Here is a 12,228-nt window from a genome sequence, read left to right on the forward strand (position 1 = left end):
ATCCTTGTTTGTATCACCGGTCTTGATAAGAATAAAACATCATTATTAAGTAATGATTTGCAGGGATGGTATCGGTCGTTGCGAGGAAGGCAGCTTGGTTTGGCCGTGTTCTGTCGAAAGATGCAACTGTTCCGGGACCATCAACTAGCTGGGGGTCGATTTCCTTCAGCTCCAGACGAGCTATTTCATTATCAAACACTTATCGACATGCTGGTTATTATGCTTTGTATGTTCATTCAACTTTATTACTTTGAATATGATTTGCATTTTCCTGATATTTTCTTTTTTAACAATTAACAAAGATGTATCGGTCTATTGCGATTTTATTTTGTTCAAATGATGAACATATTGCTTAACTGTCACAGATTTCCTGTTGTGCCAAATGCTACGCCGGAGAATAACAGATTTGTGGCCAATATTTGCAACACAGAAGACTGGCCAGCTATTTGTGCACCTCGTAAGTTCTTGTGTTATTACTTCAAATGTATACACTATGACAGTATTAATTTTTAGCATTAAATTTTAGCCAAAGAAATGTATGAAGGGACAGTTCGGATGCTGTTAGAGTATGGAGCCACAATGCATGAACATATGAAATTATTAGAAGGAAGTAAGCTACACATTTTCATTTGTTACGAAAATTATAAATAATTTCGAAATACTTCTCATCTATCCTCCTTGTGCTGTTAAGGTTGTTTTGAAGAAAAGTTTCAAATCCAGAGATTCTGCCGTAAGAATTTTAGTCTCTTCACAGTAATGAAAACGTTACGTTCTATATCCTCACTCGTATTCATGAATATATGGCTACAGCGTTTTGCTTCAGTAAAACCGGAAGATCTAACTTTTGAAAATGTTATTGAACCGTTTCTAACCGAGGAAGAACAAGTCTTATATGCTTTTCACACATTGTGGACTAGAATGCTTACAGACTGGCCAAGTTCTCGTGAATTACATGCTGATTTTATGAAAGTAATATTTGCATTCTATATCTTCAAATTAGATTGAGTTATGGTTTTTGAGCGACCCCTTGGATTTTTATCATTTGAATGTTTAAAAATTCTGTTCCTTCAATTGTGGTTGTTCTTACGAATAGATCCGCTCGTATTATAATTTTTTGGACGCTTTTCTTTGGCAGAAAAAACGTTTATGTTTTGGGTAATTTTTGAAGTTGTTAATTGCAGATTCATGAATTAGCCATAAATGAAGTTTCTGCGAAATGGAAGTACGATATTTTTTTTAAAGCCGTTAAGGTTAACGTTTCTTTCCCTGGCACTTTGCTTTCATATGAGACGTAGCTGTTCTAACATTTATTAATGAGCAAGGAAAAAGCATATATCATTTGTCGAGTTTGTCATATATTCAACGTTAAAAAAAACTCTATCGTAGTAAAATAAACCATCAAACTGTTTGCCCCAAACCGTTTCTGTTGTCACCCTGATATTGTCCAGGAAATAACCGTTTCTGTTGTCACCCTGATATTTTCCAGGAAATAATCTTACTTTGCTGTGCTGTGGCTTTCTTAATATATGGAGTTGCAGACACTCTGTGTGAGAAGTGAAAGTACTGACAGTTGGAAGCGAAGACTTGCCGATTTCTATTATCTACAAATGAAGTCAATAGCCATGGGTGAAACTTCGAAAAAACATGAGCAATTTGTAGGACACGACAGTTTTGTTGAACATTATATACTTAGATATAGGTATATTTAATTTATTGGGGTCTTATAGATGTCGCGACATGTAGCCTGGGCATTTTTGGCGAGTTTCATGCTTAAATCTTTATGCATATATATATATATATATATATATACTTGTTATTTACAGTCGTTTTAGAATGAATTTACCCTATTTAGAACAGTATTACAAAATTCAGAAGATATGGAGGATATTCAAGTTACAGATCGAGCAGTGTTTAATGATGCACCTCCAGAAGTGTTGAAGAGACTTGCAGTAAACAGGCAATCCAATCATTTTTTTTTTTTTTTTTTTGTCGATGCATATTACTGCTACATTTGTATAAGTGTGAGGAAATATTTGTGAACAGCAGTGAAATTACAAGATGAATTTTGTAGAACGAAATATGAAGAGGGACCATGGCTTGTTACTGCAACAGCAAAATCCATAAAACCAATATTGACTTACTGTTCTGACAAAGCTGTTCGCGCAACTGTTTGGGATAAATGGATTTCTCGTGCTTCAAAACCGCATAATTTAGCACGTGTTACGAGTAATGCAAGGACAATTGAAACGATAAGGAGACATCAGTAAGTTGCTGTATGAATATTACAAGCGTAATGTGATAGAAGTTGGTACAATTAACGTGCTAACCTTCTCTTTATATTTTGATGAGTTTGATTTAAATTCAAGAAAAATTGTGTTTGTTTCTCGGATTCATGACTAAGCTTAAGATAAATGAGCTGGAAAACATGGTAAAAAAAAAAGTATTTTATTGCTCAAGAAATGTTTTCACAGAATACTTCGATTTGTGTAATATTTACAGGGGAAAGAAAGCTGCATTGCTTGGATTTACTACGTATGCTGAATATCGGCTGGCTTATAAAATGGCGGAGTCTCCAAAAATTGTACGAAAATTTACAAAAGCGTTAGTGAATTTCATTTACTGTCTTATTCGAATCACTGTATAATAGCATGCTGTTGCGAAAAGTTGACTATTTAATCGGTGTATGTGTTTAAACAGTTCACTATTTGGAGAAATGTATTGTGAGTTGAACTGTAAAATTACAAGGTCACAGAGATTGTGAAATATAAAATACAACATTTTTAAATTCCTCCACTTCCTGAAAATATGACAATGTGTTTTTTAAACGATATTTATAGCTTGATCTTGATTCTTTTTCTCTTTTAAGAATGTTGAGATTGTTGGTGACCTACTAAATATCGTTATTTTTTGGAGTATGTTTTTTAGCTTAGCAAGGAGAATGCGACCATTATTCGATGATCGGATGCAAGCTTGGTCTGATTTCGCTGCAGAGAAGGAAAAAATTTATACACTAGCTCCATCGGATCTATATTATATTTGCCGTAAGGAGGCGGAAACTTTGCACGAGTAGGTTTATTCTGCTGAGTAATTTTATCTAATCTATAATATGGACATGTTGCAGTTTCCTATTAATATATTTTTGTTGTATTAGCTTTTGCCATAAAAGATTTGTTAGTTATTCATTTTACAGAATTGATTCCTTGGATCTCATGTACCATTTCCCTTTCTGGCCTACATTTGAGAACATGCTGGAAGTCCTTTCATATATATTCGGTGTATTGTTTGAAGTAAGCTTTCGTCTTTAATGTTTAAATTAACAGTACTCTATTTGCTAATAACCACTTGACTTATTTGCATTGCTTTTTCAATAGTGCACTCATCGACTACACTTCTACATGTTAATTAAATAATATAAAATTTTTTAAAGGATGTCACTAATTGCAATCTTGATCGGTGTCATCCAGATATTCGGATCTTTTCCTTAACAGACTCATCAGGTAAACTGTTTTTGACCTATAGCGTTAGCGTAGAGCATTGCAGTGCTATGTTGATTTATTTCGAAGGAAATATGCTGCACGTTGTTTACTTACAAGGAATTATTTATGTTTGGCTACTGTTCAGGACTGCATTTGGGTCGCCTTTATGTTGATCCTTTTGAACGGGCGAATAAGTGTTGTACATGGGACGCATTGCTCGGACGAAGTAAGTTATTGTTTACTAGTTATAGTACTGAACACTATTAAAGCGTGATGGAATAATAGTACTCTTTGACGTTTAGATCATCTGTTTATGAGACATTCCCCATCAGTGACTTATTATTTTGGATGGTGCTATTTTCAGTATAAAAATTCCAGATTATTGCACTGAAAATAGATGGGATAAAATAGTTTATCTTTTTGCTAACCTCAGCGTATCCGGTTCTCTAGACTCATCCGCACTTCTGCATTATGAAGAATTACAGAATCTTCTTTTCTATGTAAGTCTGTCAATTTCATTTTTTATTAGTGGACGAATAAATGCGTGACACAATCTAGGAATAGTTTCATTTAAGCAAATAAAATTTTTGTATTGAGCCCTTATCTGCTATATAACTGTTATTGCCGTTAGTGATCGTTTTTAGCATGTTAGATTCGGTTTATACTTCTCAAAATATTATGCCTTGAACCGTAAGATAAAGTGCAAGATATACCTAATATAAAAATTACTGCAGTATCTGTGGTATATATATGCGTGAATAGTATTGAGCTGGTTTAAATATTATAGACAGGTCGTGCAATGCAACTTTTGCTCTCTCAATCACCATACAGAGATCTGGTAGTGCCATGGAAAATTTTCCACGCTCATGATATGGATGCTGCGGATCTGCTGCCAACTATTGTGCAATTTTTTATTTTTAAGCCTGTGTTATTAGCTGCATTATCCTGCAAACATTTGGCAAGTTTTCATACTGTTTATATCTCATTCTTACCTTTATGCTTGCAACAGCATTGGGATATGCATTGAGCAGTAATGATTCAACCCTAATTAAGTTGCTTTTGAGGAAATACATTGAACTTGTTTATATAATGTATTAATTTTAAGAAAACTCATGAAGCATTATCGGAAACCAAAGCCAATAGTATTGCACTGGGTTTATCACGCTCTACATTTTACGAAACTTATCGTGCATTATTTTGGACAGACTTTGACCTCACGCTGTTCGATATGAAAGATACTGATCAGTCAGTTTTTGTAATTCTTTCATTAACAATATTTCTGCATCATCTCATGCTTTGAGGAAGTGTTTATACTCCTCATATGTTAGGATGCTTATTTCAAGAATTTGCCATATGTAGTGCTCTGTTAGAATGAAAACAAATCGGCAATTGATTTTCCTCTGAGCATACATCAAAACTGAGAGAAATAGAATACCATTTCTTAGAGGAAAAATTACTCCCATCCTGATCTGTGAATACAAGTTCTGGGAGATTACAGAACTGTAAAATGGGGTGGCATTAAGTAAGCCTTAGTTTGTAATGGTAGTGTGATCTTACGTCTGTAATATCTAAGTGATGGTGTCGATTTCCCATGTGATTAATATTTTAAGGCTATAAATTCTCTCTACAAGCAAAGTTATGGTGGTCACGTTTTTAATTTGTCCATGAGTTTTATAGAACTACATGGCAAGAAATATATCACCAAAAATTGACGGAATATTTTGCATTCAAAAATATAAAAGGAGATATGCAACCGTGTTCTTTTGCTCCAATTTTTGGTAAAAGTATGTCGATGGCTATGTATTACAATCGGCTTTGGGCAGAGGTATGGCCTTTTGCTAAGTTGTGCTGAAGGAACGAAATTGAAAAGGAATTTTTTTTTCGTACTATTGTAGTACGTAAATATGCATTTCCTTTGTGGTTGTGTGTTAGATGGTATTTTTTTTTTTTTAATTCATGATATAAGCTAGGAGTATCGAACTAGTTTCTCAGTGTGTTCTAATAGTGATCCAATGTATCATGGGAGTGTAGCGCTTCCTGGTGGTGCTATGATGTATTTTGGTAGTGCTACAGATTCTTAGAAATTATGGAAACTCAGTCCGATTCTTTCAAATGAGCTCATTGGGATGTGTGCGCTTATATATTTTCTTGAATTCATTTTAGATGCTGGCTTTGGATATCCATGATACATTCGAGAAAGAAAATGATGTTTGTGCAACTGGCGACCGCTTGAAAAAAGCAATTTTGTTCGAGGGAGCGAGTCAGTCACAGAGGGAACTTTATCGACGCTTCCAGGTATATTAAATTAAAACGTTTTGCCCCTTAGAATTTGGAAAAAAAAAAAAAAAGGTAACGGCCTTTCGACTATTTTTCATTTTTAGCTCTTTGAAACTAATCATTCAGGGACGTGATCCCAGCCCGGATGCGATGTGCGACTTCTATGATCCTCCTCAATACCATACTAGTATTGCTGCTTCTAATGAAGACACCACCCCGTATTTGGATTCGGATGTACAGATTGACACAGAGAGACTTGAAGCGAAGTAAGGAGTGCTCAAAAATAGTACATATTTGTTGACTGTTGTAGGGCAGTTGTAGTTAATCACATTTGTTATCATAAGTGTTTAACAAGAATTCTAATGATAAATTATCAGCGGTTGTTGTTAAGTTGTTTAAACAACAAAAATGAAAAAAAGAAACTCTTTGCTGAAGACATTATGTATAGTAACATTTTGGTTTTATTCAGAGACTGAATACAGCAGGTACACACATAAAACTATAAAAGCCATCTGAACAGTCGGGTTCAGTACTTTAGTTAGTCGCCTTCCTCACTTATCAAATTGTCTAGAAGCTGTTGTCGCAGCTCATCGTCTCCAAAACTTTGAATCTTTCTGTACAGTTCCTGTTCATCTAAACTTATTTTCGAATTTTTCGCTTCCAGGCTTTCCAACATGTCGCTTGCAGTCTGAAATATTTCATTTCAGATAACCATTGCAAGCGTACAGCTTTTTGATTCGTTTGCTCGTAAATATCTAAGTTAAGTTCTAAAATTAAAACTGATTTGAAAATCAGCATACCTGAAGAACATTTTCCGGGAGACCAACCATTTTACCGATGTTTAAGCCAAAAGAACGACCCGCAACACCCGGTATTATTTTATAAAGTAAAATGAGCTGTCCGTTCTCATCAACTTGAGAAGCGGTACAAACACTTTTCAACTGCTTCGGATACACACGGCTTAGTCCAGCCAAATCATGATAATGCGTAGCATATATGCAGAAACATTTCACTCGTGAAACAATATCTCTGTAAACGCTTTTTGCTTAACCTTAAAATATGAAGACATGATAACGAAAAGATATTGCAGAAGAAAACACAACCAACTCTGCAATTGCCCAAGCTAATCCGAAGCCATCATACGTTGATGTACCACGTCCAAGCTCATCAACAATAACCAAAGAATGACAAGTTGCTGACTGTAAAATATAATAATCTGAGACAGAAAACACTGCTAAACTTTCAGCTGTTAAAATTTCCAAAAGACTTTCAAAAAAGGTCTCCAAAAGAAAGACACTTGCGGCATGAACTATTTTAATGAATTATTTTCGCTAAGGAATAAGAAGCTGACTTCGAGAATTGATGCACAGTCATTCATTTCTGCCATAAAAGTGGAAACTCCTTTACACTGATAATCGCAGCTGCCTATCCTAAACATGAAACATAACTGTATACCGCCGTTAACCATAAATGCTTTAAGTTTGTATAAAATAAATGATCCAACTATTAAAGTACAAAACTGCATCAAGTCATATGTCAGAATCCCGTATAGCATGAAGATGAGTTACTTTTTCTCCTAAATGTAACATAACTCCCTAGATCTGATATCAAAGAAAACACACAAAAGTGAAACCAGTCTTCCTTTTCTGGATTATCTATTAAATTTATAAAAGCAACAGTCATAACTTCATTAATGAAATTAATAAAAATCATCAAAAAAACTGAGAGCTCACCATCTGCAAAATAGTGTATATGACTAAGAAAAGATATAAGCAACTACAAAGCGAAAAACTACCTTGTATGAATTCCATCTATAAGAGAAAACCGAGCACTCTCACATGGTACAAATGAGCCCATTTGTGCTAAAAGGACAGAAATTGCGCAACAACGTAAGTAAGTACTTTTGCCTCCCATATTTGCGCCTGTCAGCATCAAAAACATTGCATCACCTGAAACGGATTGTATCTATGAAACAGTGAAGTTTCGCTACAAATAAAGACAAAAATTGAAACTTATAAAACATTCATAACGAGAGAATAATTTGGTTGTAACCTCCTTGTTCGCTGCCGAGAATTACATCATTAGATATAAATTGTGGAGAATTTGGATTGGCCTCCATAACTGGATGACGACACTTCTTGAGTTCTAGAACTTGTTTATCTAAAAGCAACAAAGAAGTATATTGAACAAGTTATGGACTTGAACAAGATGAGAGAATATACCCTTCTTTTCAACAAGCGTCCTAATTATTTAAAATCAAATCCCCAAAACTGACCTTCGTCAAGTATCTGTGGTCTCACATAACCTGATGGAGATCTACTGGCCAATATAGAAAGTGCGACCAAAGTATCAATTGTAGCAACTGCACCAGACAACTCACAAAATGTTGAGGCATAACCAGCTGAAATATCCTTGAATTGACAATATGTCCGAAATTTTATTTCTCCGACATACTAGACAGCTGTTCTTCAGCAACTTCCTTAAACAAATAAAAATAAATTCTTTAAAAAAATAAAATAACTTCTAAGTGATGAAAACATAACTTACAAGAAATATCGACAACCATGTTAACAAAACTACTTTGAATTGCTTCGTAGCAAGAAGCAAGTTTCAAATATTCGCGATTAAGTGTATCCAAATCCTTGCAAGTAAAGCGTACACCGGAACCTTTACTTGTTTCAAGAATCTTCATACCTAACTGCCTAATTGATCTTTCAGCCTGAAAACATTATTTCTCCCAAATGTATAACATGCAAAAAATCGCATATTCCTATATATTTTTTAGCGAAGAAAAATTTTTAAATAAAATCTAACACTATTTAATCTTTACACAGATCAAATTAGATCAACGTTACACAGCAAATCTCACCTTTAAAGTGACTCGGAAATGGAAACCATGATGTTCAGTTTTATCGAGTTTAACTGTTTCCGTTATTCCAGAACAAAGCTGAAAAAAAATATCTAAATAATATTTTAAATACCAGCAACAAACAAATATACCGACCTGACAATAAATATCAACCTAATATAATATTGATCTAGCAAATGCATAGTAAATCGATAAGTCAACAAATAACCTGTTTTAACACAGCTTTGCACTTCTTTTCAATTTTGTGTATTCTTTCAGCATTTGCTAGCAGATTTTCGTCGATACTTGGTAAGATCCTATATGATCCCTTTTCTTTCAAATAAGCTAAATCGACTGTATTTTCAATTAGTGCCATGAACTTTTCAAACTGCAATTGTGCTAGAGCAAGCGGCTCCTGTAAGATATCTTGAAATGACGAATTCTTGGTTGTAAAATACAAACAGATGAAATCGAGAATACTGTTTGCACAAATAGACTTTTACGATAACATAGCTTTGTACACCTACCAAGCATAAATCATTAACCGACGGTGCCAAGGGACCACAAGAAGCATGAAGTTCATCTAATACTTGATGGAATCGTTTCAGCAGACGGACGACTTGGTAAAGCCGATAACATTCCTTTAAATTGATACTTACTTTTAACATACCATAAAAACCATTAAAAACGAAAAGCTTCCCCTTTTTCTCGCAGCAATTCTAATTGTTTCATTCCCTCTCTCCAGATATGAAAACTTTCTTTGAAAGAAAACTCAAAAAAGTGACGAAAATTCGCATAGTCATGAAAAATTTTGTCAGAACCTGCAGGCCTGCTTTCTTTTGTACTAATTTTCTGGTAATTATTGTGATATCAGGTATTCGACGTAAGATATCGTCATGAAGTATAGTACGGCACGAAAAATTATTAACAAAAGCCTCAACTACATCCAGTCGTTCATTAATTTTGCGTATATCGTGTAAAGGTCGCCGAATCCAGTCACCTACAATTATATCAAAGAAATTGAAAGGTATGCTATAGCTCGAAATGATTGCAGTACATTACCTATTTGTTTCGTTTAAATAAGCACAAAAAAAATTAGATCCAAACTACGTTCTCAATACTTACGTAAAAGGCGTTGTCCTTGAGGAGTGCGACATTTATTTAATAAGTCGTAAAGAGAGCCTACATCATTCATCAAATCTTCTGAAATTTAATCCAATTATCATATTTTATTCAGACGTTATTTTAGTTATCGTCGTACCGAAGAAGGTTACACATACTGGATAGTTACATAAACATAGTAAATAAATAACCGAACAAAAAATACCATCTTCTTGGAATGCAGCGAACAATTCGAGAGCCTTTATAGTGGCGGAATTCAAATACATGTAACCTGCCGATTTGTAATTACGTAACTGAAATTTCCCACTTTTCATTCCAATATTATTTAAATTCAAATGTTGAATTAACCCCATAAAGCAAGCCTTCTGTGCCCTTGAAAGATGAACATCTGAAATAAAGCAAATCTTTCATAGGAAGATTTTGATAAAAATGCATAATAAAATAGTAATAGAATAATTTCACCTTCAAAAAATGTTTAGAATTACGACATTTATGCTTTCCTAAATATTTCTGTACTAGAAATCGGTTCGATCCATGTTAAATTTGTATGATGAGAAAAGCAGTGTTTATTTTTCTACATATACCCAAAATCAATTCAACTGTTTCGAGTTTCAATAAAGGTATCATAATAAATGGAAAAATAAACAACTTATGCAAAAAATTACCTTTATATTTTGGATCAATCATTTCAGCTATTTGATCAGAAAGCGCAGTAGGAAGCCGCTCACTAAACTGAAACAGTTCTTTTTTAATACCAGCTTTTTTGAGTACAGCATGCAACTGGCCACTATTTTCACTGGATAAAGTGACACACGATATTCCCATTTTAATCGGAACCAGCAAACATTCTCGTGGTACCAATGCAGCCAAACATTTCTAAACAGATTTTCATATGAGTTATTTGAACAAAGATCATGTTAGCACCAGAATTCCGACCATTTTAGATGAACGACACTAATTTTTATTGAAATCATTTGCTCTTACCTCCAAATTCACAAAGTGATCAGTATCAAGGAATTCAGCGATTGTAAGCTGCATTTCCCGAACATTACAGGAAACAACAGAGACCACATACTGAATAAAAGATAGCTTCAAGTTCACAAAAAACCTAGGAAATTTAGTTTTGATTATCAGTTGAGGAATTCCGGGAAAATTTTCTAATACATGAAGAAATTAAAAAATGTACAAGGACCAGAGTAATGAATAACAAATGACGGTACTTCGGTGGAGTCATGCCTTTCTGTCACAGTTAATGCTGCAACTGTTGTAAGCTCGCACAATTCAGCACTGTTACCAACAATATCTTCGAAATCATTTAAACATCCTAGTGAACCCTAAAAATAAATAAATTTATAACTGCTTTAAAACTGCTGAAATAAGATCTGGAAAAGGGGATTCTAGATGAGGTCCTCATTTCCAACTGCAATAACATATAAGATAAACGAAACTGCATTATTAGTCGGACGTTACGAATAACAGAAATCATTCAAATTTTTCTTATTTCCCGTATTTAGTCTGAAATTGATATGCATTTCATTTTCTGCTTCACTAATAATCATTATGATGACTTGCAATAGATGTGAGCGAACAGGCGAAATTCACAAATTCTCTTCGCTCATCTTTTTAAGCGCAATACAGAGCAATCAAAAAATCCAAAAAAGTTTTGTTGCAACCAGCAAAAGGCTCACCTTTGCTTTAAGTTTCCACTTTCCAGCACTTGCAGTGTATACCTCCACACGATAATGTTTCACTAAGATAGCATCATGAACAACGCGCAAATACTGCGTATTATTTAAGACATGATACATCAATTCGGTTTCACCTACAAATATTTATCAATCAAATATGCCAATCACTTCACATAAAGGTGTATAGTCAAGAAATGACTAACGACATATTTTAGTATTAAATATAAACAAATATATATATCCCTCCAGATATATACTTTTCGTACTAATACTGAACCCTGAGAAGCAATATGCTCACCAATTTTGCATCGTCGAAGACCAACTTCGCTGCAAAAAACATCGTTTGCAATGAAAAGTGCATCGTCATCATAGCATGAATAAAACTCCTAAAATTAAACAGTCTTACATATATAGGATATTCTACAATAAAACAAAGTCGACTTTCTATTTAGAGATAATACAAGAATTATCAATTAAATGCATCTATCCCCTATTTATAGAAAGGCGTATAATCAAAAAGTGACTAATGACATATCTTGACAGCAAATATAGACTTCTCCAGACATATAGTTTTCGTATTAACATTGAGCCTAGAGAGGCCCATTACTCAGCAAAACATGCTTGGGGATCTGTCCAAGTCCCAAACATATAAAACTCAAGATCAGCACAAAAAAAAAAAACCCACGCTCCGCTCAAAGATGGCAACAGTCCCTCTTGCTTTATTTTGAAGTATCTTCACCAAGCCTTTATCCAACTTATCCATAGCCAAAGACTAATTGTTGTGCATAACCAGTATTAGTGATGCAAGACGCTGAAT

The 12,228-nt window shown here is 34.2% G+C and overlaps 3 protein-coding genes across 3 annotated transcripts; 2 read left to right on the forward strand and 1 right to left on the reverse strand.

Moving 5' to 3' along the window:
- Window positions 1-65: 65 nt before the first annotated feature.
- Bm7496 (Uncharacterized protein) lies at window positions 66-6,023 on the forward strand (the record flags this gene model as incomplete). The annotated part of the gene is made up of 19 exons (XM_043073421.1): window positions 66-226; window positions 366-457; window positions 527-610; window positions 824-969; window positions 1,182-1,250; window positions 1,539-1,699; window positions 1,853-1,957; window positions 2,072-2,263; window positions 2,500-2,601; window positions 2,926-3,066; window positions 3,191-3,287; window positions 3,428-3,497; window positions 3,622-3,702; window positions 3,855-3,976; window positions 4,264-4,434; window positions 4,582-4,721; window positions 5,154-5,301; window positions 5,640-5,771; window positions 5,880-6,023. 19 exons carry the CDS (start codon window positions 66-68, stop codon window positions 6,021-6,023), a joined length of 2,358 nt encoding a protein of 785 aa, XP_042929355.1.
- Window positions 6,024-6,291: 268 nt separating this feature from the next.
- On the reverse strand, window positions 6,292-12,174 carry Bma-msh-2 (Uncharacterized protein; the record flags this gene model as incomplete). The annotated part of the gene is made up of 20 exons (XM_043073422.1): window positions 6,292-6,441; window positions 6,554-6,782; window positions 6,861-6,952; window positions 7,105-7,183; window positions 7,549-7,702; window positions 7,806-7,913; window positions 8,029-8,154; window positions 8,301-8,472; window positions 8,623-8,700; window positions 8,831-9,016; window positions 9,129-9,242; window positions 9,423-9,601; window positions 9,727-9,804; window positions 9,929-10,111; window positions 10,389-10,599; window positions 10,708-10,797; window positions 10,944-11,057; window positions 11,412-11,545; window positions 11,710-11,797; window positions 12,097-12,174. The coding sequence occupies 20 exons, from the start codon at window positions 12,172-12,174 to the stop codon at window positions 6,292-6,294; spliced, it is 2,643 nt and encodes an 880-aa protein (XP_042929356.1).
- On the forward strand, window positions 12,029-12,139 carry Bm1495 (Uncharacterized protein; the record flags this gene model as incomplete). The annotated part of the gene is made up of 1 exon (XM_043073423.1): window positions 12,029-12,139. One exon carries the CDS (start codon window positions 12,029-12,031, stop codon window positions 12,137-12,139), a length of 111 nt encoding a protein of 36 aa, XP_042929357.1.
- Window positions 12,175-12,228: the final 54 nt, after the last annotated feature.

This window comes from Brugia malayi (assembly GCF_000002995.4).
Source record: "Brugia malayi strain FR3 genome assembly, contig: Bm_v4_ChrX_scaffold_001, whole genome shotgun sequence".
Classification (NCBI taxonomy): Eukaryota; Metazoa; Nematoda; class Chromadorea; order Rhabditida; family Onchocercidae; genus Brugia; species Brugia malayi.